The sequence below is a fragment of the Suncus etruscus genome, chromosome 5 (genome assembly GCF_024139225.1).
Source record: "Suncus etruscus isolate mSunEtr1 chromosome 5, mSunEtr1.pri.cur, whole genome shotgun sequence".
In the NCBI taxonomy this organism is placed as follows: domain Eukaryota; kingdom Metazoa; phylum Chordata; class Mammalia; order Eulipotyphla; family Soricidae; genus Suncus; species Suncus etruscus.
Genome location: NC_064852.1, coordinates 77,014,142 through 77,040,421, shown reverse-complemented (window position 1 = coordinate 77,040,421; position 26,280 = coordinate 77,014,142). Strand labels below are relative to the sequence as shown.

Here is a 26,280-nt window from a genome sequence, read left to right as displayed (position 1 = left end):
GGTGGTGGGTCTTCTCAGCTTGATCTAACTCCAGGAGCTACTGGTGATACTCAACCCCAGCAGTACAGTACCTGATATTAGGAACTTGGATGAGACTGTGCCTTGGCCACCAGCCCATCCTATTGCTGTGGGCAACCATGAGTTGCTGGGAATCTAACCCAGAGCCTTGAGCATGCAGGACATGCACTCCAATCCCTGAACAATTCCTAGCTCTTTTTTGTTATTTTTGGCAGCAGTAGTAAGAATGGAGACCTGAATCAGCCTGGATTATCTGACATATGATCTAATTTCTCTAGGCCTCATGTTTTTTGATAAGTATAGAACTGTATGAGGTCTGTATTTCTTAGCACTTCTAAAATCAGCCTCCTTTTCCATGTATTTTTCTTCTTAAAGAGCTGTTCTTACTGCATCACTTTGTCATCATCTTTCTAGGTTTTATATATCTGAGAACAACTAGGTTCTATGATCTCTGGTGTCTCTCATCTTTAGCAAATTCTTTACTGGATGTCCAATGAAAAAAGGTTTTCTTTTATTGTTTGCATATTTTTAAGTCACATTTTGTGAATAGATGCAGTTTCCTCTTTCTTAAAGGAAGAAAGAAAGGGCCCTTTCCAAAATTTGTCTTCACTCCAAGAGTATCTGATTTGAAACTTGTTCATGCTTTAGTATCAGCTAGATGCTAATGAGTCCCTTGGCCCATCATTAGGTCAGTCTGCATTTAAAATACATAGGTGATTCCTGTAGACTTTGAAGTTCAGGAAATTTTAAGGTTAAGATGACTTAGCTAAACTACCTGCAAGTGGAATAATTAGTGGAATCTCAAAGTTTAATAAATCAATTCCAGCATTTCTTTTTAAGGTTAAAGATAAAAAATAACATTAGAGTATATTGCATGTACGTAAAGGAGAATAAACAGTTTGTACTATGTTTGTATTTGTATAGATGAGAACGAGTATCAGATACCCAAACCTCAAAAAATAAATTGCTTTCTAAATAGATCACAAAGCAAAAGAAAAAGTCATTATGTTTTTGTGTCTTAGAGTCCACTCACACATATAGACATAGAAGTAAATACACAGAGATATATTCTCTATACTAATTGTTCACTTTGTATCAGGTGGAAGCTGCTAGGTTTTACCATGAGATAAACAATTGTGATCAAGTTAAAAGTTGTGAGTGGTGGCATAGTATAATGGAGAAATTTTTAAATGTTGCTCTGTTTCCAGAAACAATATGTAATGCTTTTTCTCTAAGGGCTAATTTGTGGAACCTATAGTAGTAAGCACTTTCATTACTATGTTCTTTAGCATCTTAAAAAAATTAACTTTAATTTACAATTAACTAACTTTAATGATTACTCATGTTACAATACTTTAAATAGTATTATTTAATGTGAAGTGAGTATATTTTTAAATGGGTAATTTTTCTCGGGGGGGGGGGACGACTTTGCAATCTCAGCAAAAATTCTTTACTTATAAGAAGCAGTAGGAAAAGATACAAACTGTGCTGTCATAGGCTTTTAAAAACAGGTGGAAGGAAGGAAGTTGTCAGCTCTGGAATTCTGACTCCAGTGGGGTGAGGCAGGAAATACAGAGCATTGCAGAAGTGCTCTGAACTGTTGTGATAAAGGTAATGCTGCTCTTCAGCTAAGACGTTTTCTTTTTGTTGTTGTTTTCTTTTGAGTAAAAAAAGAAAAGAATTTGTTGTTTTTTCTTCAGAATGCACTGCGTTAAGAAAGAAAAAGGTGTGGATATGAAATAACCTCTTGGGCTGAGGTAGAGGAAAACATACTATCCCTGCATTCTAAATCTAGAAAATAAACTGATTTTAAACTGGAAGTTGAGCAGGATTTTATGTCTATCTAATAGCTGGCTGTTTGAGATATGATTTGCTTATTATTGTAGATTTTCTTTAAAGCTATAGCATGGTTTTTCTGTATGTGAGCAATTAAGTGAAATGTGAAAATCAAGAGTTCATAAAGACTATATATACAAGCTATACATGTATAGCTTATGTATTTATAAAATTTTCTCATAATCATCTGTGACTAAATAGGGAATCAGTGTATGGCCTAAGTGGTGTAAGGAAGTGTTCCAGATGACTGTTCTTCCAGCTGTATAATGCAGCTGTGTAAGTCTTCCTCCTCCTCAGGGGCTGCCTGTTTAACCTCTTGTTCCATTTATCTAGCTGTTTAGTTGACCATCAGCCCCTGAAAGCCTGGCATGTTTCTATCTTAATATACCCATAGACCAGTGGATTTCAACTACTATCCTTAGAGTTGAGTTGCTGGTCTACAGACATTTTCTGTTGGTTTGTGCAAAATTAAATGCCACTTATGCCTTACTTGAGGGGCTTGTAGTATTCAAAAATCTATGCATAAACTTGTGCTGGTCCAGAAGGTGTAAAAAGTCTGAAAACCAAAAACAGATTTTGTTTAGAGAGATGCTCTCCAGTCATACCACTTGAGACTGGAAGAGAGTTTAGCGTTTCTAAGCCTATTTTATTTCATAGGGGATGATGAATGAAGGTGCCTAGAGATAACATTGCAGGGGTCTAAAACTCAATTTACCTGGGGCCACAGCAGGCAAAGTCGGGGTGATCCTTGAGTGCAAAGTCAGTAGTAAGCCTTGAACATTGGGGGGTGTGACTCTAACAACTAAAACAAAACAAAACAAAAAAAGATTCCTGTAGGGCAGGGCCACAAAATGTATGGAGGGCCGTTTGCGGCCCGTGGGCTGCGAGTTTGAGACCCCTGTTATAGAGACTCTGAGATAGCATTTAAATCCAGGTAGTCCTACTTTTTATCTAGTGACTTTTCATTTTTATAAACATTTTCAAAGAAGAGAGAGTGAAGAATTAACTTGCATTTCCTACAAGTTGTCGTTTTTGTATATCATGATCAAGTTCCCCCTTTCCCTGTGAGATTCTGCACAGTAGTCTGTAACTTCACACTCATGTTTATCTTACTACTTTCTTACTTCCCAAATGTCAACTTATCCATCATATTCTCTGTACCATCCAAGAGATCTCTTGTCACCTGCCTTCATGAAGACTGCCTTTGTTGGCCATTTCTCTTCTCACTCATTTCAGGACTAGTTTTCCTATTACTCTCAGTGCTTCTCAGTGAATATTCAGCTCATCCCTCTGTGGAACTCTCTTTCTCATATCTTTGCTTCTGTGCTCTTCCCTTGAATGGTTGCATATGATTTTAGGAATGGTAATCACCACACCATTAGACATGATATAATGAAGTGTGAATATATCCAGGCTCCCAGTTTCAAGCTTACATTCCTAATGCATGTATTTTCTAGAAGAATGTTTGAGCCTATTGTTTTAACCCTCTCTATTTCTTGACCCTTCATTTTTCAGTTTAACAATTAAGATTTAAGGATCAGTGCTTTAGCACAGCAGGTAGGGTGTTTGTCTTCCATGGGACCAACACAGGTTTGATGGCCATTTCATATGGTCCCCAAGCCTGCCATGAGTGACTTTTGAGTGGAGAACCAGTAATCCCTGCATACCTCCAGGTGTGGCCCCCAAAGAAACAAAAAATTAAGATTTAACATTTCCAGCATTATATCTATATATTTTTATCTAAGGTGTACGTATTTAGAGCAGTTTTTTAGGTTTACAATAAAACAGAAGGTTACAGATATTTCTGATAGGCCCTTATCCCCACATGTGCATTATCAACATCACACTCTATATCAGCACATTTTTTAAACCAGAGGTGAACCTACATTGCCACACAGTTATCTCAAGTGCTAGAGTTTACTTTAAAGTTTACTGGGTGTTTTAACTTTATTTGTACTAAAATAAACACCAATATAATGTTCAATTGAGTACTTTAACTGCTCTTAAATTTCTCTGTGCTTTGATTATTCATCCATTCATTTCCCAAACCTCTGGCAACCACCTGTCTTTTAAAAACTGTCTCCATAATTTTTTTTTGGGGGGGGTTGGGCCATGCCCGGTGACACTCAGGGGTTACTTCTTCTGGCTATGTACTCAGAAATCGCTCCTGGATTGGGGGACCATATGGGACGCCAGGGGATCGAACCATGGTCTGTCCTAGGTCAGCAGTGTGCAAGGCAAACTCCCTACTGCTATGCCACCACTCCGGGCCCCTGTCTCCATAGTTTTTGGTCTTTTCCAGAATGTCACGGAGCTGGAATCATAGATTGTAGCCATTCAAGTTGATGTTTTTTTTTTTTTTTTTTACTTAGTAATATGCACTTAACATTTTTGTAATTTTTATGACTTTTAGATAAGTGGGGCTTTTTAATGTGCTGGGTAATATCTCATTTGTGGGGTAAGCATGTCACTTTTACTAATTTATCTACTTATTAAAGGACATGGTTGCTTCCAATTATAGCAGGTGTGAATATAACTCCTATTCTTTTTAGAAAATGACAATAAGCACAGTACATATGGGGCAAGGAATATATTTATTTTTGCAAGAAGGTTCCAGACTCTTTTAAACCAAGTACCAGTTTGCATTCCCAACAGAAATACACAAAAGTTCTTTTTAATATAAATTAACTTTTTATTATTTTTTGAGTTTTGGGGCCACACTAGTGGCACTCAGGGGATACTTATGACTCTGCACTCAGAAATTGCTCCTGACAGACTCAAGAAAACATAAAGGATGCTGGGGATTGAACATGGCTCTGTCCTGGGCCAGCCATGTGCAATACAAATGCCCTATCACTGTGCTACTGCTGTGGTCCTGAAAGTTTTATTATTTCACAGAGGATGTGTTTTAAATTTATTTTTATTTTTTATTGTGGTCAAAGTAAATTACAATTCTTTCGATGTGCTTTAAATTTTGACCATTCTAATAAGCATGTAGTATATCTCATCTTGTTTTGGGGCCACACCCAGCAGTGCTCATGGCTTACTTCTGGCTTTGTGCTCTGGGATGACTCCTGGTGCAATTTGAGGAACTATATGTAGTGCCAAGGATGGGACTTATATTAAATGCATATAAGATACATTCCTTCCTGCTGTCTAGTCTCTCTGGCTCCTCTCATTTTTGCTGTAATATGAGGATATAATATGAGTCATCTTTTCATGTGCTCTTTTATCTCTTTTTTAGTCTGTTCATATCATGTATCCATTTTTAGTATTATTTTCTTACTGTTCAATTTTATGTATTTTTTATTATTTTGGAAAGTCCTTATCAGATGTATCATTTGCAGATATTTTTGCACTGTGATTTATAATTCTCTTTATATTGTCTTTGCAACAGAGAAGTTGTAAACTTGATAGAAGTTCATTTTATTATCTTTATCTTTCATAGATATGTTTTTGGTGTTATCTCTAAAACAATCACTTTAGATGACTAAACCCAGTATTATCTATGATTAATTTTATTTTCTAGGAGTTTAGTAAATTCGCAATTTACTTTCCAGTTTATAAGCCCACTTTGAATTAATTTTAGTAAAGTGCGTAAGGTTTGTATGTAGTTTTAATTTTTCTTGAATTGAGGTAATATTGTTTTATAACACTGTACATGTTTTGGGGGTATATTTTCACATCTTACAAAATTTCACACTCTATGCCCACTACCAAAGTGCTTTTCTCTTCACTAAGGACTTTGGAACTCCTTCCCACCTCAATTCACTAATCCTGCATTTGCTATCTTTAGTACTAAGGTAGGAGCATAGAGCTTGTTTTTGTTTGATTTCCTTTGTTCCTTTGCTTTGTTTTTTGCCTTTTTTTTTTTTTTGTCATTTTGGGTATTTTTGTTTGTTTGTTTTTGTTTCTTGGACAACACCTGTTGATGCTCAGGGGTTACTCCTGGCTACGTGTGCAGAAATTGCTCCTGACTTGGAGGGCAATATGGTACGCCGGGGGATCCAACTGAGGTCTGTCCTAGGCTAACATTGGCAAGGCAGACGCCTTACTGCTCTGTGCCACCGCTCTGGCCCTGTTTTTAGTTTTTTATATCTGACATATAAATAAGATCTTTGGATACATTTTTTACTTGGTGCTGGGATTAACAACATTCATAATGTTGCAGAAGGTAGGATTTTTATACTGAGCAGTATTTTTCTCTCTGTGTATATGCGTGTTTTTGTGTGTGTGTGTGTGTGTGTGTGTGTGTGTGTGTGTGTGTGTTTGTATCACATCTTTATCCTCTCACCTGTTATTAGGAAGGTTTCTGATTTTGTTTTGCTTCTTGTTTTACATGCATACTTCCAGTTTTTCTAGCATTATTTATTGAATTGACTACTTTAGTTGTTTTATACGTGTCTTTTTTGTTAAAGATTATTTGACTATTGGGTAGGGTTAAAGTTATGTTGGTTTTTTTTTTTTAGACTCCTTACCTTTATAAATGTGATTAGAATATTTAAATGGGACTACAGTTTTGTGGGTCTTTTGCTTGTTTGTTTCAGGGTCACACCCAGTAAAGCTTAGGGTTACTCCTGATTCTACACACAGGAAACACTCCTGACACTCATGGAACTATATTAGGTGCTGGGGATTGAACCTAGGTCAATCACATGCAAAATAGGCTGTACTCTCTCAGCTGTACTATCTCTCTTTCCCCTAATATTGTTTTGAAGAACAAAATTTTTATTTCAGAGATAAGATTACATCTAAGGTATGTTTTCTACCATGGATTTTAAAAATATATTCTTCACTTTTTAAAATTTGTTTCTTCATTTCCGTTTGGTTTTTGTTACAGTGACTGGTAATAGCATACACATTTGTTGATGGAAATCTACCAGAGTTGCATACCAAGTTTTGCCTCCTTCACATGTGCTTCACACTGTTATTTGTCATCACACATTCTGATTGTAGTGCTCATTGTAGTCTCTGGTGCGCACACTCATACTTAACAGGGGATCACACTCCTGACAGTAGTGCTTGTGCATCATTTTGTTGAAAGGCTTATAACACAGCTACCTTTGCACCTAAGATCACACATTGTACTGTGACATTGGGATCCCTAAAAGTAGAGTTGTAGGGATCATGCTCGGCATTGGTAGGCAGTTCCAAATGTCAAATTCCTGCCTCACACTTGCAGACAGGTATTTTCTGCCACTGAAAATGTTTTCGATCTCCTCTACCTTGGATTTTCAATATCTATTCACTTCTTTTTAAGTTTTTGGGCCACACCCATTGGTCATTTAGCATTCTGAGTTTGTGGTACAGAATCAGTTCTGATGGATTTCTGTGGATAGCATAGGGTGGTGGGGATCAAATCCAGGTCAACTGTGTGCAAGGCAAGTACCCTAGAAGTTGTATACTCTCTCTGGTCCCTACAGCTCTTTCTTCACTACTATGACCTCTACCAGAGAAAGGTTTTCCAAGCTGCCTTAATTTCAGAATTTACTCTTTATTTAAGTTTTCTCTCTCTTTTTTCTTTCTTTCTCTTTCTCCCTCTCTCACCCTCAGTGCTTAGGGACTATTTCTGCATTTGTGCTCAGAGATAACTTTTGGTGCTGCTCGGGTGACTAAATGGGATGCCAGTGATCAAAGCTGAGCTAGCCACATGCAAGGCAAGTGCTTTTGCCTTTATCCTATATATCTAGCCTGTTTTTTTTTTCTCACTTCTCACTATGATCTCCATCTGTTTAGCCAGTGATGTATCCAACAGATACTTATTACTCAATACACGTTTTATTACTTTAACTGAAGTAAACAATGATGTATTCTTAGACTTTATGTAAAGAAATTTCTATGTAAAGATCGTAATTTGACATACAATTATCTTGGAGAATATTAATTGTGAAGCCTACTTTCTGATTTTAAGTTTAGGCTTTATTTAAATAACTAATATTAAGTCTTAATTAATTACTTAATTCAATAAAAAATTAGGAATTAGGTCTGGCTCAGTTTTGTAAACTGGGAGTCAACAAAGCTTGTTTCCAAGTCAGGGACAGTGATGATGTGAGAACCAGTACATTCTAGCTAGTTGTGTGATTTAAAGCTTAATATCTTAGGAGCAAATAGGTTTGATTGTTGCCCATTTGCCCTGCTCCCCACATTGTATATCAGCGTATCAGGGTGCTGCTGTATTTCATGAACATAGGTGCTGTTCTGTAACATCATGGCCTTACCAGGAATGTATCTATTTCCTGGCCAGTTTCTTCTCTCCAATTCAGCCCCCACATCTCAGCTGTGTGTACTTTCCAAGCTTCTTCTGCCAGGAGCTTTATCTTTCTCAGCTCCTATTCTAGACCTTTTTGAGGCACTCTGATGTTTAGGAAAATAAAATAAAAAATTAAAAAAAAAGAGAGAGAGAAACAAAGTATCTTATCCTGGATGAAATTGGCCCATTTAGATACTTTCCCCTTCCTCCTCTCAGATAATCTGCTTAAATTTAAGATTGACTTTTTCTTAATCTTGAAAGCTTATAAAGAGGAACCAGCATATGGATTTAGTGTAGCATTCTTTTACAGCATTCTCTGTACATGCCAGCCTTGATATTTCTATTTTCAGATGAAAGTAATAGTATTCTGTATCTTGTCTATGCTTTCAGTAGTACTGGTAATGGTTATGTGTACTGGTAATGCCTGTGCGTAAAGATAAGAGTTGACTTCTTAAGCTGTAAAAATTCTTGCATTTTGTGTGTGTGTGTGTGTTAGTCAGTAGGGACAGAAAGTTGGGGGAGATAAAGTTCTGATTTTTGGGGGGGGGAGGGGGTTTGGGCCATACCCTGTGACATTCAGGGGTTATTCCTGGCTCTGCGCTCAGAAATCGCTCCTGCTTGGGGGACCATATGGGATGCTGGGGGATTGAACTGTGGTTTGCCCTTGGTTAACTTGTGCGAGGCAGATGCCCTACTGCTTGTACCACTGCTCCGGCTCCTAAAGGTTCTGATTTATAAACTTTTTTTTTATTCTGTAAGGATAATTACTGTAGAGAACAAAAAAATAAGTAAGTCCTAAATTTCCTTTTCCTTCAACAAATTTTAGGTATGATAAAGAGAATTGGAAGTAGCAAAACTTCAGTAAGAATAGTGAGGGCACTAATTTCTAACCTATTACTATTAGGAATGAAAGACAATATAGTTCATAATGACAAGTCTTTGGTCATTTTTTTAATGCTTTTGCAAAATAGAAATCTATAACTTTGCGTAATTGCTGATATTTTATTTCAAACATAATGTTGCCCTTTAAAAAAATTCCTTCAGACTTCCATTTGTAAGAGTATATATACTTAGTGTAGCTTTGGTAGAGGAGACATAAGTGTAATGACAGAGAAGCAAACAGTAACCTGTGCCTGTTGTTGGTGTGTATTTTAGCTTAGAAGGCCAGTAGAACTTCCTGGCAGGATGGGGGTATAGGATTGTCTATGCAGGAAGTCTTCCCTGAATGCTATCCACACAGGAAGTCCTGGTTGCTGACAGTCATCTTCCTGCTGGTATCCACACCCACTACTGTGGCAGTACACAGGGTCTGCTAACACAGCCACCTATTTATTTATGCTTAATTTTTCTATTAGTCTTACATTCATTTTTAGCTGAGGTAAATGTTACCATGGAAAGCATAAAATTTGCTTGTTCTCCTTGCCCCTGGATTGGCAGCTTGTTGACTTGACATGAAGCAATGAAATTAAACCAGAGAAGGCTGATATTGGCTAGTCTTCTCTTGTGGGATGTATCAGCACTGAGCTATGGTCAGCCTGCCACCCAGTTCTTTAAGTGGAATTCCTTTTGCACTAGTGATGGGGAGGAGGGGTTCTTTTTGTGACTGAAACCCAACTACAATCACGTTTGTAATCATGGTGCTTAAATAAAGATATTTTTTAAATTTTTTTTTAAAAAGTGTAAATTAGCTATAAGCTTTATCCAAGGTATGAAGTGTCTTTACAAATCCTACAGTACCTTAGGAGATAATTTTTTGTTTGTTTGTTTCATTTTGTTTTGTTTTGGTTTTTGGGTCAAACCCATGACGCTCAGGGGTTACTTCTGGCTCTGCACTCAGTTCTGGCTTGGGAGACCATATGGGATGCTGGAGATCGAACAGAGGTCCAGTCCTGAGTCTGCCACATACAACTTAAATGCCCTACCGCTGCACTACCACACCAGCACAATATTTTTGTTTCTTTGTTTCTGGGCTCCATCTGGGAACATTCAGGGGTTACTCCTGGCTCTGGACTCAGAATCTCAGGGGACCATATGGGATGCTGGGAATCCAACCCAGGGCCTTCCTGGATCAGCATGGTCAAGGCAAATGCCTTACCACTGTGCTATCTCTCCAGCCCCTCCATATGAGTTTTGAGTGGCAAAATATAAAAGGACAACAAGTGATAAAAAAAAATGAGGCTTGGCAATGTAGCTTTTCTTTGTGTGAGCTTTTTGTTGTTTTAAGTTTACTGCATGTACCATGAGGCACATAAGTACAAAGTGTGATTTATTTGAAATGATCAGTCTGAAGTTGTGTTTAAATATGTGTCAGTGTTTTTGTTTCAATCAGCGAGTGAGGTTTTATCTTGACTGGTTTGGGCAAGCTGACAGAAATACTAGTTTGATTTGTAGCTGTAATATTTAGCTCAAAGTAGTTTGAAATAATCTTTTGTTACTGAAGAACTTGCTAGAATCGAAAAACCAACTTTTTGGATGTTAACTAAAAAAGAACCACAAATGATGTACTCTTTAGCTGAAAGATAACTTAGGGGCCAGAGAGATAGTACAGCAAGTAGGGTACTTGCGATGCATGCAACTGGCATTGTTTCAATCCCCATAACTCCTTATGGCTACCTGAGCACTGCCAGGAGTAATCCCAAGCACAGAGTAAAGATTAAGCCTTGAGAACTAGTGGGTATGGCCCAAAATAATAATAATGGTATCTTTGGTTTCTCTTAAAATATATGTGGTTAGGGCTAATGCCTCACTTGACCTGATCTAGTTTTAATTCCTGATACCACATTGTACATGGTATCCCTAGCATTTGGTGGTCCCTCTATCACCAGCTTCACAGGGCCCAAGCAGCCTGGCATCCTACCACCTTTGCATTAAACTAGTGACCTGGTTGGTTAAGAATTGCTAGCTGATTCCCACCCCCTTTAAATATTTATCTGTGTAGCAGCCAGTGGTATTAAGTATCATGTTTCAGAGAAGCTTGAATTTAGTAATTAAGTACAGAAGAATGATCCTAGAAAAGATAAATTAATACAAATAGTTCATTTGGAATATATAGGTATTATAACTCACCTCTTAGAGATTTGTTTTAGGCCTCTGGCTTTGTTGCCAGCAAATCTTGGTTCAAATTCCAACTTCACCTACTGTTAAATTTATAAGTTTGGTATGTTACTAATTTCTCTTCAGGGTCAATTCCTTGATCTTATAAAATGGTACATTGATGTACCTGCCATGTTGTGTTAAGTAAAATAAGTCATAAAAAGTGCTTGACAGAATGATAATGATTATTAATAGATCTTATCTATCTTAAGTTTGAGATTTCTGCTGCAAATGAAAAAAACTGACTATATCAATAATCAAGTGTATCTCCCTATTAGATATCTTTGTGTTTCTACAACTGCTTGTGAGGGTTATTAGGATTTGAGTGTGAAATTATTGTGCATGGTATTTACCAGGTGCCAAGTATATCTTTTGGGGAGAGTACATCTGTGAGCCCAGTTTTCCTCTGGTTTCAGAGTGCTAGGAGATTTTTCACCCTGCCCCTAGCAGGGCAAATAGAGGAGAAGCAGGTTTTAAATGTTCCCCATTTATTTACTAGAGTGGAATTATGTTGCTACAATAAAGAAACCCTCATAATAATATATTGTCAGCAATGTGGATTCTGAAATGTAAGACATGCTTCTTCTTTCTGCCAAAAGTTAGTATGTAAATTAATGCTGACTATTTTTGCTTATAAATCATATCTTTTCTTTCCTTTTTCCTTCCTTCCTTCCTTCCTTCCTTCCTTCCTTCCTTCCTTCCTTCCTTCCTTCCTTCCTTCCTTCCTTCCTTCCTTCCTTCCTTCCTTCCTTCCTTCCTTCCTTCCTTCCTTCCTTCCTTCCTTCCTTCCTTCTTTCTTTCTTTCTTTCTTTCGTTTTTTAGGCCATACCCAGTGACGCTCAGGGGTTATTCCTGCCTCTGTGCTCAGAAATCACTCCTGGTTTAGGGGACCATATTGGACACCGGGTGATCGAACCGCGGTCCGTCCTAGGTCAACCATGTGGCAAACACCCTACCTCTGCGCCACCACTCTGGCCTCTGCATATAAATCATTTCAAAATAAACCTTTTCCCTAAAAGGTCAGTGCTGCTACTCCCACCCTCAGGAATGCAGCTTTGGGCATGTCTGGGGTTCCCTCTGCTTGTATGGTAATGGATAAGCTTCCTGATACTTGGATATAAATCAAATTCTTGTAATAAGGTAAAGATATTTGATTTTTGTCATACTTTCTAGGTTTTATGTGTGTCTCTTACAGAGACCATATCTGCAAGGTTCACTGGGATCAAACCGAAGACCTTCATAAACAAGGCTTGTGCTCAACCATTTGAGGCACATTCTGGGCCTGCCAGCCCTTCAATTCTTAACTGAAGGGGAGAATTAGAAGAGACCAGTTAGCAAATAGCCATTATATTGAGTGACTCTGAGGAAAGAGCATAGACCTTTGCATAGCATAGCTGAGGCCCTGAGGTCCCACCTGTGGCAGAGTAAGGGATGGGACGGACCCTGTTCTTAGATTTATGCCTGGAAAACAGTTTTATCTCTTGGAGGAAACTAGAAATGAGAGAACAGACCTGGTTTTCAATTTCTTATTAAGAACCTAAATAAAATAGATTTTATAAGCTATGATCTCTTCCGTTCGATTTGTCATTGATTAAGCAGTAGTAATGTTCCTGAATCAAGTCACGCTTTTATTTTTACAGACTGTTGTTAACCCTTCTTGCTAAAAGAACATCTTTTGAGATAAAGTGGTGTTTCATCTTGGATTACCTAAGCAAAGTGCCTTGGGCAGTACAAAGAACCTGTAGTATTTAGGAATGAAAGAAATATCTGCATGTCTAGTTTTACAAGCATCCCAGTGTACTTGGATACTAAGGCACTAGAGTGGTTAGAATCTGACTATAAAGCCCAGATATCTCTTGGGACTAGTTGAAATTGGCTGAGGTGAAGGTAAACAAGGTTACATGTACCACAGGTGGCTTACTTTGTGAACTTTTAAAAGTGGAATTTAATTATATCTCAGAAATGGCTAATTTTATTATTTGTGGAAATTAAAAAGTAAGTTGTAAGGGACCCAGAAGATTACTCAATAGCTTAAAAGTACTAATCTGAAAGCTTAAGACCTCAAGACCTCTCAAGTTCAGACTTCAGTGCAACCCACTAGTACTTAGCTGATCTTGACACCATATTTGGGAAATCTGTAAAAAATGGTCCATAGCTCTGGAGTTTCAGACTTGCCCAGGGCACTCATGAGGCTAAGAGCTCAGTCCAGGTGCTAGTTCATACATTGAGGCAGTCCTGATTTTCTTGGGCTAGGGGGATCACTTGTAAGGGGAAAAAATACAGGAAGTGTCAAGCTGTGAGTTTTGAAATGCTAGTGGAATGTATAGTGATTTTCTCATTTGATATTTTCCAACGCTTAATTTGAGTAATGTCCTTGGATTAATCTACTTATTTACAAGACATGAGATGAAGAAATAAATACTTTTCACTTACTCTGAGCTTGCCAGGGTTTGTGTCTCCTTCCATCTTAAAGTGAGCCACAAGCTTCCCCAAACAGGAACTAGAGTTTCTTTCCATTAATTCATAGGTGTGAATATATCTTCAGTCATCTTTGCTAGGTAGCTGCCAACAGAACCCTGGGCTGCAGGCTTTAGAAAAATTATGTTGGTTGCTGTGAGTTCTGGGAATGTTTCCAACTACTACACCATTCTCAAGGGGTTCCTTTTCACAAGGTTAGCTAGAGCACCAGGCAGGCAGCTTGTGAATCCATCCAGATGTCTCAATGAAACCCAGTGCCTATCTTGGAACTAGATGAAGTCTTCCTTATTTGAGCTTCTTGATTGAACTCTTACCTTTCTTATACGTAAACACTAACCTGTTCATGGTAGTCATCTTAATAAAATTACCAGCAACTTTCAATCAAATTGTTTTTCAGAATCCTGAAACCTTTTTAAAATCTAGTGATTTTTTAAATTACTGTATATTAAAATACTATCATATCCTTTCATGAAAGTTCATTGTTTAGTTTCTTAGATTATGAATAATTTACTGTTACATTAATTTACTTATCTATAAGGTGCACATATAGAACATTCTACTGAACAAAACTGTATTATTCCATGTTGGAAGAAAAGCCTTTCTCATAGAAGTAATTAGAATTTTTGTAAGATGTGAGATAAAATATATAAACAGTAAAACAGCTTGACATAATTTGTATTTAATCTTATTATGTCTTATTTTTTTCTTGAGATTATATAATCAATGAAAGATGCTTCTGTCCAGCACTCTCATGCTTTGTTTGCATCTTTGTTTTGCAGCAGTCTCTGGTCCCAGCCCACCCCATGGCCCCGCCCAGCCCCAGCACCACCAGCAGTAATAACAACAGTAGCAGCAGTAGCAACTCAGGATGGGATCAACTAAGCAAAACGAACCTCTATATCCGAGGACTGCCTCCCAACACCACAGACCAGGACCTGGTGAAGCTCTGTCAACCGTAAGTTACAGCTCTTGTTTTTAGCTGCTAAATATTTTCTTGATCATATTATAGAAGGATACTAAGAGAGATTTAGTGCCAGAGAGATCTGTGAGTCCTTTTATTAACACAATGAATGACAAGGTTTCTAAGTGTTAAGTCCTCGGTACTTTTTCAGAGAGAAATTAACATTAACAGAATAGATATATAACAAACATAGCATATTTTTTTTAGTAGAAGTTGGCTTCTGAGGTATAAAAAATTGGTTTTTAATTGATGGTTAAGTCCTTATGAGAAGTGGTCATTTTTGTGGAAGCACCTTTAGGCTAGAAGATTGGGGACAGAATGCATTGCATAACAAAAGAAACTTCATCTGTAACATTTGTAAGAATGTTACATTCTTACATGAAAGAATGTTTGGAAGAAGATATTTTCAAGCCTTTTTCTAATTGTATGGAAAACTCAAATTCCAGCTGGGTAATTTAAAATCCAGCTTCCCAGAACCCATAGTCTAGCCCAGCAACCATAGTTCTTGTGGTTTGCATTGTCCACTCATCTTTTTGGGAGCAGCTGCTCAATTCCCATCTTTTCTGAGTTTTGTGAGAAATATGTGTATATGTTAAAGGCTCTTAGTAAATATGGGTTCTTTTGGTGGCTAGAATCTGATTTTTAGATGGTGGTTTGCTACAGTGCCATTGACCATCATGCAAGAAACAGTAATGAGGACAGAAACGCATTCATTATGTAAAGACAAAACACCTCTAATCACTTTGAGCCATAAAAACCTACCCATATAACATACTTGATTCATGCAAAGACAATAATAATGTCTTTGAAAGGATTTTTACATAACTGGAAGGGATGGTTTTTATTCCCTGAAAAATTATTCTTCTTTGTAAGCATGATTCATAGCATATCATTTCTATTGTCCTGGAAAAAGTCAGAATTCTTATCTTATTTTAAAAATGCTAAGTTTGTTCTTTTTAAAAATGACCTAGGGTAGTATTTGTGAGCAGGCCCTTCCTGAAGGGAAAGAGGGAGTGGCAGATGAGGCTTTGAAGGACTTTCTGAAGGCCATTTCTTTGGGCATAGTCTTGTACTTGTCCCATATTACCTTTTTCATTCAGCACTCTTGGACCCTGCAGCCCTTTGCCTTTGTAATAGGGAAGTAATATTCAGTGTCCAGAATTATTCTGAAAGCAAGTCTAACACTGGCATTTGACAGGACTGGCCAGAATCAGGGAGAACTTTGCCAGGCACACCCTGACCTAAAGCAGCTGTTCAGGACCACAAATAGGTCTTTGCTATCTTGTCTGCTGCTTGCCTTTACTGGCATCCTCTTGTTTTGCAGCATAATTACAGGTAGGTAGAGTTCCATAAAGCCCAGGGAGCTAAAAATATAACTTTGCAGGAAAAAGAAAAACGAAAAGCTCTCCTCTAATTCTTTTTTTTTTTTGTTTGTTTGTTTGTTTGTTTTTCCCTCTAATTCTTAAGGTGTAAAAGAAGGGAAGAGAACTAAAGAAAGAAAGAAATTAACCTTGTAAAGTGGTTTTTAATCAGGATGTCAGAATTAAATAACCACAAAAATTAAGTAATATGCTATTTTATATATAGTGAATACAGATTTGAAAGTTTAAGTCATAATTTATTGATAACTAATATATTAGTTGCGGAAAAAGAGCATTTATCATTTTCCCCATAGAAAATTCATTCCTGCTTTTTTGTCGTCTTTAGTATATGTGAATTTTCTTATGCCGTGTAAACATTACTCTTTGCTGTTTTCAGTGACATCAACTCCTATTATTTGCAAAAAATTTAGGCTTGATGTTTAGCTTTGTTGATAGTTTTCTTTATATAGACTGTCATTATCTGCTGAAACTTTAATTTCATTTAACAAAGGCCATCTTCTAAGAACCAGATTTGATTTGCTGATTATTTTGTGTCTGAGATTTGAGGAGGAAAAGATGGTGAGGGGAGTATTGCTGTTCTGTATTTAATTGTTGCCAATAATGAATTGTTAGTTGGTAATTTGAAAATAACAAGAATTTATGAGAATCTTATGAGGAAATAACTCAGCTTAAAGCATAAAAAGCCTATTGGATATAGTTAAGAGATTTTAGAAAAGTATCTGAAATGTGGCGCTAGAGGTAAGGTGTCTGCCTTGAAAGCGCTAGCGTAGGACTGACCGCGGTTTTATCCCCTGGCATCCCATATGGCCCCCCAAGCCAGGAGCGATTTCTGAGCATATAGCCAGGAGTAACTCCTGCGTGTCAAATGGGTGTGGCCCAAAAACCAAAGGAAAATAAAAGTATCTGAAATGGCTCAAAAAAAGATAGGAGTGAATATCTTTTATCTAAGAAAAATGCCTTTTTTCTTTCTAAGAAAAAAGACATTTCATTGTAATGAAAATATTACTATAATAATACATTGATTTTATGAGGACAAATTATAAGAGGGACCACATTTTTTTTTAAAAAAAAATATGGAACGCTTCACGAATTTGCGTGTCATCCTTGCGCAGGGGCTATGCTAATCTTCTCTGTATCTTTCCAATTTTAGTATATGTGCTGCCGAAGCGAGCACAGGACCACAATTTTTAAATTAAGAAATAATTTGCATCCTAGGGGCTTTGGTATATTAGAGGAATAGCTCAAAGAAAGATGGGGTAAGCTACCTGAGAATATTTACAATAGCTAGACAGTTTCCATTCACACAGGGCATAAAATCTAATGTAAGGGATGCTAGGAAGATTATGAAAATTGGAGAGTAAAACAAAAAACATTTCGGGAACTGTAAAAAGGAGTAGAATATACAGATATTACAATATGTGTAAAATGAAGTGGAAAGTAACCTCACCTCAAAGCACAGAGTATAGTCTTACATGCTGTGAGGCTTCTGAATAACTTGTGACTTGTTTAAATAGAAGCTTCTTTATATAACTATATGTGACAACAGTTATGTGACATGTTACATGACAAGAGAATAGATTACATGGGAGGAGAGCATTGTAATGGTGATGTTAGGGGACAAGGACAGAAAGTAGAACATTTTCTAGAAGTTCTTAATGTAAATCCATAAAAATGAAAATATTTAATGAAAATGTACTTTACTATACATTGTGTAGGGATGTACATGTGTAGGAAAGCTTGTTTTGTCCACCGGACTGCTCTAGACTGCTGCTAATTTTTTCTCATTTCTAAAAAGTTACATGTTCAGAAGACTACATCAGTGTGTTAGTTAACCTATAAGTCTGGGTTATAGAAATTAGATTAATAGAATTAATGACTTACCTCCTGGCCTTCATTCTAAATTCTCTCCGTTCCCTAAAATCAAGTCAAATATTCTCCTTGACTGTGCTACTATTTTATGTCTCTCAACTTCTTAGCTGAGTTTTCTAGATAAGTTAAGGAGAATTCTTATTATTTCTTGCCATTTTCTGAGGCTCCACTGATTTCTTTTCTTCCATTTCTCTGGCTTTTTCACTATGATTTATCTGTCAACCCTGACTCTTGACTCTTTGGTTTCCTTTTTTTTTTTAGCTTGTTCCTCTTTAGTTACATTTTCTCACAAGCTCATTATTCTCCACTGTTTCTGAATTTTCTATTTGAATGTTTACTGTTACCTCAAATTCTAATTTATCTCATTTATCTCTTGATTTATCTCAGTCAACACTAGGCTACTTCATCTTCATTTCAACGTTTAGGATAATGCACCTTTAATATAAATATGGAACTAGACCTGACAGCCTATTATAATGTGTTTGGCAAAATATTTTTGGCATGTTTTCCTGGTTATAATCAATATATTTTCATTTTCTCCTCTTTTTCTGTACTCTACGATACACAGCTCTTGAAATGCAAGGATAAATAAGAAATCAGCCATAATTAAGAGAGAATAATGCAAATATAATCAGTGTGTTGTTCTAAGAAAAGTTACAGAACAGCATTGAAGCGAGGAATTTTAATCTTATAGGATGAAATTTCACATGCAGTATATTCAGTAGTGTCTTAGAGGCCTAAGAGGGAGCCTAGGAAGTATGAATTAAAACTTGAATGTTTTAAGAAGGCACAAAGAGATGCAGTCTCAAGAAACTGAGGCACACAGACTAACAGTGTAGTCTTCTTTGTGATCAAAAAGAACAATTTTCATCCCAAGTTAGTGTGCCCTAAGGGAAAGAGAAGCACCTGGAAAAGGGAAGGAGTCTTCCAGCCTCTCATTTGGGCTCCACCCAGCCTCACAGTCCCAAGAAACTAAGGCAGATAAACAAGCCAGCAGTGGGATAGATCCTCTTTGTGACTTTAAAGAATCATTTTCACCCTAGGTCTGTAAGCTCTGAGATTCGTGTGGGCTTCATTCTCTGGCCACACATTTCTTCTAGTAAATAAGCTACAATACAGGACATAAAAACTTGATCACAGAAGGAAAGCAACACAGAACCTCAGTCTGCTTAATGAATGGTGATGGTAATTTTGAAGATCTAGTGAGTATCAGCAATTTATATAGTCTCTGAAAAGGACTTTAGAGAAGAATGTTACAAGAATTCAAAGAAACCATGAAACAGACTGACTGACTATAAGACTCAAGAGGATATGAGAGTAGAAAGGAGAAAACTTCAAGCAGAAATTATAGAACTGAAAAATTTGATAAACAAAATGAAAAAATCTCACTGGAAGGCCTCACTAAGAGTAACAGTTGCTGAAGACATAATGAGTGAGTTAGAAGATGAGCTGCATAACACCTCCAGGCAACAGAAGAAGATAGAAAACTCTTAACTGAACAGAAAATAGAAAAAAAATCTTACAAATAAATGAACAGACAATAATAGAATTTTGGGATAAATTTAACAGAAATGATATAAAAATCATTGTTGACACAGATAAGGAAGGAAACTTCTATCTAGAAGCAACAGTCAAAGACATCATTGCTGAGAAGTTCCCAGAGTTGAAGACTACGTACTCACATCTGGATGCCCCCAGAGTAGGAACTAACAGAATACCCTATAACACATCTTAATCTCATCAATGAAAACTATATATGTAGGCGCCAGAGTGGTAGCACAGTGATAGGACATTGCACCTGGCTCACCCAGGGCAGATGCAGGTTTGACCGTGGCATCCCATATGGTCCCCCAAGCCAGGTGTGATTTCTGAGTGCAGAACCAGGAGTAACAGCTGAGTGCTACCAGATGTGGCCAAAACAAAACAAACAAACAAAAAAAACAAAAACAAAAAAAGAAAAAAATATATATATATAATATTAAAATCAAGAACATAAAAGGAAATTACATATAAAGGATCATTTTTAAGATTTATAGCAGATTTATCACAAACAACCCTTCAAGTCTAAAGGCAAAGGTGGGATATTTAGTGAAAAATACAATGGAATGAACTCATCGCTAAGATTACTTCACCCAGCCAGACTCTCTTACAGGTTTGAAGGAATGATGCACAGCTTTATGGATAAACAACAGCTCAGGAATTTTGCAAATTCGAAACCAACCTTAAAAAAAAAGAACTGACGAGTGTACTTTAAAAGCAAAATAAACCCTACAAACATACCAAAGCTTCTACCAAAAAAGACACAAAATACCATAACAATCATCTCTCAATGTCATTGAAATAAATGCACCAACTAAGAGAAACAAAGTGGCAAAACAGATCATAACATTGAATCCAACGTTTTACTGCCTGCAGGAAATAAATTTGAATAGTCAAAACAAACACAGTCACAGAATCAAAAGTTGGAAGACAGTTCTTCAAGCAAACAGCTCTGTTAAAAAGACTGGGGTGGCCATACTAATATCTGGTGCCATAGAATTTAGGCTTAATAAGGTTATTAAAAAGTAGGGTCATTTATTCCCAACTTAGAGTCCATGTGATTAGATAGCAACCATCCAATCCTGAACCCTGGATCTCAGACATAGAACTGACACAGTTCTCCGCAACAGCTCCAGAAACCAAACTCCATCTGGGACATTCTTAATAATGCTTTGACACCATCATGTGCCAGTTTTTTGTTTGTTTGCTTTGTGTTTTTTTTTGTTTTGTTTTGTTTTGGTTTTTTTTTTTGGCCACATCTGGTGACTCTCAGGGGTTACTCCTGGCAATGTGTTCAGAAATCGCTCCTAGCTTGGGGTACCATATGGGATGCTGGGGGATCGAACCACGGTCTGTCCTAGGTTAGCACTTGCAAGGCAGATGCCTTATTGCTAGTGCCATCACTTAGGCCCCATGTGCTCGTTTTTTGCTTTTGTTTTTTTTGGGGGGTGTTTACACCCACTGATGCTCAGGGGTTTCTCCTGGCTATGCACTCAGAAATCGTTCCTGGCTTGAGGGACCATATGGGACGCCGAGAGATCAAACTGCTGTCCATCCTAGGTTAGCGCTTACAAGGCAGATACCTTACCTCTAGTGCCACCGTGCCAACCTCTGCATGTGCCAATTTTGATATGACATCCTGACAATGAGGAAATGGCAACAACTTGATCTAAGAGCAGGTTGTCTTATCTCATCATCTAACGATAAGATGAAATAAGAAGATACATCATCCTTTGATCTGTGCAAATACCAAGATTGCTAACTACAAAGACCTACTGTGACAACCAGAACTGGGAAGAACTTATCCTGGGACCAATAAAAAAGACCCGAGCCTTGGCTTTGGCCTACGATCTATATAACAACTAAGATCTCTAATTTTAGAGGTCTGACTGAGACAACTGCAACTGAGTAGAACTTCTGGAAACGAAATCAAAGATTCTATACTAGGCTTCATCCTAGGATCAGTGCAAAAACCAAGACCAGCTATTACGGAAGACTGATTAAAATAACAGTGATGGAACAGAACTTCTAGAACTGTAAAGAAAGACTCTATCTCAGGCTTCATCCTATGACGTGCAAATACCAAGATCTCTATTTACAAAGGCCTGATTTTATCATTCATGACTGAGCGGAAAGTTTCCTAGCACCATAAAAAGACCTAGAGGAGTGAAAAAGAGTATGTACAGAGCTGTGGTTATTCCCATGACAGTATGCTTCAAGGGTGGAGAAACCCTGTATCACTTAGGCCAAGGGAATTCCCTTTCTAATTTCTCCAATATTTTCTGTGCCTATGCAAAAAAAAAAAAGTGCGATTTTTCTCTTTTTTTTCTTTTTATTTTGCAATTGTGGTTATTGTTTGGTTATTGTCTTTATTGCTGTGGTGCTTTTTGTTTGTTTGATTTTTGTCATTGTAGTTTTGTTTGTTTTGTTTTTTTCTTGTTTGTCTAGTTTTTTTGGTTTTGTCTTTTTTTTTTTGTCTTTTTGTTATGTTTTTCTTCCTTTTCCCTTTCTTGTCTTAAATTGATATTTATGACTTCTATAGAGATGGACTCCCCAGTTTTTGTTTGTTTGATTTTTGCTTTTTTCCCCTTTAAACAGAACCACATAACTCGAATCATCTTGTTATGTTTCATAAATTGAGGGGGAGATAATGGATGGTGCCAGGACCAAACAGTCATATGAATATTGAATAGAAATTAAAAAATGATCAGACTTGAACACCAAATCCAAAGCCAACAACAACAGAATTAATACCCAGTCTACAACAAGCAAGACACAGAGGGGACCACTTTTACTAGTAGGCCGGGGGGCAAAAAGGGGATATGGGATGCTTGCTAAGAACTGGGTTGGAGGGAGGACAACACTGGTGGTGGGATTTGCCTCTGATTTAATGTCAATATGTACCTAAAATATTACTGTGAAAGATTTTTAATTCACTTTGGTCACAAAAATTATTTAAAAAAGAAACCAGAAACTCTAAAAAAAAAAAAAACAGAGTCATTTTTAATAATGATATGTACACACTCCAAAATATACATGCACCCAATGAGGGGGGCATAAAATACTTGGAATAGGTACTATAAGACTTGAAAAAAGACACCAATAGCAACACAGTAGCAGTTGAAGATTTTAACACCATTCTGCCACCTCTTGATAGATCAACCAGGCTAAAGCTCATTAATAATATACTGGCTTTGAAGAAAAAAATGGAACAGAAGGAATTGGTTGGTAGGTAGGAGATAGATAGTTAGATTTGATAGATAGATAGATAGATAGATAGATAGATAGATAGATAGCATTTTATCCCTGAATATACATTCTTTAATGCACATGGGACATTTTCCAAGATAGATCACATGCTGGCCACAAATATACCGCCTTAAAATTAAGAGGATAGAAACTCTATTCACTATTTTCTAAGACTATAATGCACTGAATATAGAAGTGAATTACAAACAGAAATGGAGAAACAACCTTGAAATTAAACAACCAGTGGCCCAGAAAGGATACCAAAAGATTCCTGAAACAAATGAGAATGGGGACACAAATTATCAGAATTTGTAGGATACAGAAAAAACGGTATTAAGAGGAAAAAATATAGCTTTGCAAGCATTCCTCAGGAAGGAAGAAAAAGCCTAAATAAGTAACTTAATTGATATTGCTTAAGAAATTGGAAAATGACCAAGTAAAGGAGCTGAAAGCAGGCAGGCAGAAGGAAATGATCAAAGTTAGAGTAGAAATTATTGAACTGAAAGCCAAAAGAACAAAAGATCAATGAAAGCAACAGATGGTTCTTTGAAAAAATTAAAAAGATCAATATACCATTAGCAGTACTCAAGGGAGGGAGGGAGGAAGGGAGGGAGAGAGAGAGAGAGAGAGAGAGAGAGAGAGAGAGAGAGAGAGAGAGAGAGATCACTAATAAACTGAATCAAAAAGGTGGATTATTACAACAGATACTACAGGAATTCAAAGGGTTAACAGAAATCAATTCGAGTATTTTTATGCCACAAAATGAGAGAACCTAGAAGAAATGGAGAAATTCATGGTTGAACCAAGATGATTAGGAATAAATGGCAAGAGCTATTACTATTGAGGAAATTGAAGGGGAATTAAAAGTCTTCCCCAAAACAAAAATCCAGTTCAGATGGATTCACTAGTGAATTGTTTTAAGAATTCTTCAAAAAGTTCAGACACCTTGAACAAATAGGATTCATCCCAAAGATGCAAGAATAGTTTAATATATACAAGTCAATCAACATAATAGACCATATCAATAAAAGAAAAAATCATGATCATATCAATAGATGTAAAGAAAGCATTAGAAAAGATCCAGCACAGATTCATGTAAAAACAATAAAGAACAGGGGAATTTAAGGAACATATAGTCAAAGCCAATTACCACAAGTCAATAGCAATCACTACACTCAGTGGAGGAGAAACTATAAAGTCTTTTTTCTAAGATCTGGCACAAGCTAAGATTGTCTTCTCTCACTACTTCTATTCAGAATAGTATTAGATGTACTTGCCATAGCAATTTGGCAAGGAAAATATATCAAGGGCATCCAGACAGAAAGAAAGAAATCAAGCTCTCACTATTTGCAGATAACATGATTCTATATTTAGAAAATCCTAAAGACTACCAAAAGCTTCTAGAAACAATATATTTGTACAGTAAAGTGGCAGTTGGAAAATTAATATGCAAAAGTCCATGGCTTTTCTGTATGAAAACAATAAAATACGACAAAGAGATATCTTTGGATATCTTGGATTCAACTAAAGAGGTGAAAAATTATACAAAGAAAACGATAAAATTCAGCTACAGCAAATAAAAAGGACATAAGGAACTGGATACAACTCCCCTGCTCATGGGTTGAGTGGATTAATATAATTAAAATGACAAGACTGTCCAATGTATTGTACAGATTTAATGCAATCCCTATAAGAATAATCATGACATTTTTCAAAGAAACAGATCAAACACTTCTGAAATTAATGTAGACATATACCTCCAGAAATAGCTAAAGAAATTCTTGGGGAAAGATGATGGGCAGCATCACTTCCCTAACTTCAAACTGTAGTACAAAGCAGAACTCATTAAAACAAGCATGGTATTGGGATAATGACAGACATTCACATCAGTGTAATAGACTTGAATATCCTGAGACTGACTCTCTCTATATATATATAACCAATTTATCTTTGATGAATGGGCAAGAACTATGTAATGGAGCAAGAAAAGTATTTTTTAACAAGTTGTTTTGAAAAATAGTGATCAATTAAATGCAAAAAATGTGAACTCAGACACCTCTAATGCCGTGCACAAAAGTAAAATCAATATGAATTAAGGATCTTGATGTCAGATCTTTAACACTAAGATACAGAGAGGAAAATATAGGGAGACTCTCAATGGCATTGGCGCTGATGATATCTTCAGATATGAAACACCACTGGCCAACCAACTGGAAACAAAGATAAACAAATAGAACTGTATTAAACTAATAAAAGGATCTAAGGATTTCCCATGGAAGAGAGAAAGTATTCATTCAATACACATCTGAAGAGAGTTAAGATCTAAGATACATAAGGCATTGGTAGAACTTAACCAAACAAAAAAACCAGGCAAACCTAATCCCATCCATAAATGGGAAGAAGAGATGAACAGAAACTTCTTCAAAAAAGAAATATAGATGGACAAAAGGCACCAGAATCAAAACAACAGGGAGACAGGCACACATCAAAAAGAACAATCAGTGCTGGTGTGGATTTTGGGACAAAGGTACTCATTCACTTCCAGTGTTAATATAGTCACTTCCAACCTTTCTGGAAAACAATATGGATATTCCTCAAAAAACTAGAAATTGAGCTTTCATATAATTTAGCAATACCATTCCTATAAATATACACCTCAGGAGTCCAAAACCACAATACAGAAAAGCTCTCAGCATTCCATTGCTCTTTGCAGCACTAGTCACATACCAGAATCTGGAAACAACCCAAGTCCCTGAGAGCAGAGAATGTTTAAGAGAACTATCATACACAATGGAATACTATGCAGCTGTTATGAAAAATGAAATCATGAAATTTTCTTACACATGGATTGATATAGGGAGAGTATTACACTGAGCAAAATGAATTAGAATAATAGGATAAGTATAGAATAAATTATAGTAATTTGTGGGCTATTAAAACAAAGATAGAATAATATTAATATTCAGAGAATAGAGACAAGGTCCAGGAGGACCATTCCAGGGTAGGAAGTTATGTAATCACAAGGTGTTGGGGAGTACAGTTAGGGCAAATAAGGGACTACTTTTACAATGATATTTGGAAATGGTCACTCTGAACAAGAACTGGGTGCTAGAATGAAATAAAATGATATGTGTGATACCCCTTTGGTAACAGTATTGCAAACAACAGTGATTTTGAGGAAAAAAGGGGAGGAGGGAAATTTTTGCCACAGATGCTGACAGGGAAAACGGCAAGTGGGGACAGATGGAGGGAAACATGGGAAATTGATGGTGGGGAATATGCATTGGTGAAAGGTGTTGGGCATTGTATGAGTGAAACTCAGTAGAGAACAACTTTGTAACTGTATCTCACAGTATTCTAGGTAATTTTTTTTTAATTTAAAAAAGTTGTCACAAAGAATATTTCTAAATGCCTTTTATTTAGCAGTTATTCCTTTTACTGGGTTCTGGGTAACCAAAGTGATGTAGAAAATGAAGTACAGTTGAGGTACATTTTCTTGACACTGAAATATAACCCTAACTAAAAACTACTTTAAAGAAAATTTATTTTTTAAACTTAAAGGTTTGTAGTTTATTCTTTAACTATTTTTCTACAATAGTAAAGTT

General features: G+C 36.6%; 1 protein-coding gene and 1 non-coding gene across 8 annotated transcripts in view; one reads left to right on the top strand and one right to left on the bottom strand.

The window, feature by feature from the left end:
• RBMS1 (RNA binding motif single stranded interacting protein 1) overlaps window positions 1-26,280 on the top strand; it is a 241,279-nt gene that overhangs the window by 123,581 nt on the left and 91,418 nt on the right. For all 7 annotated transcript variants that reach the window (XM_049773358.1, XM_049773354.1, XM_049773357.1 and 4 more), the window contains exon 2: window positions 14,455-14,630. In XM_049773358.1, coding sequence (XP_049629315.1) covers window positions 14,455-14,630 — 176 coding nt within the window. The remainder of the gene's footprint in view (window positions 1-14,454; window positions 14,631-26,280) is intronic.
• Window positions 17,086-17,192, bottom strand: LOC126010434 (U6 spliceosomal RNA). Its single transcript, XR_007496464.1, has one exon. It is a non-coding gene; the product is annotated as a U6 spliceosomal RNA (small nuclear RNA).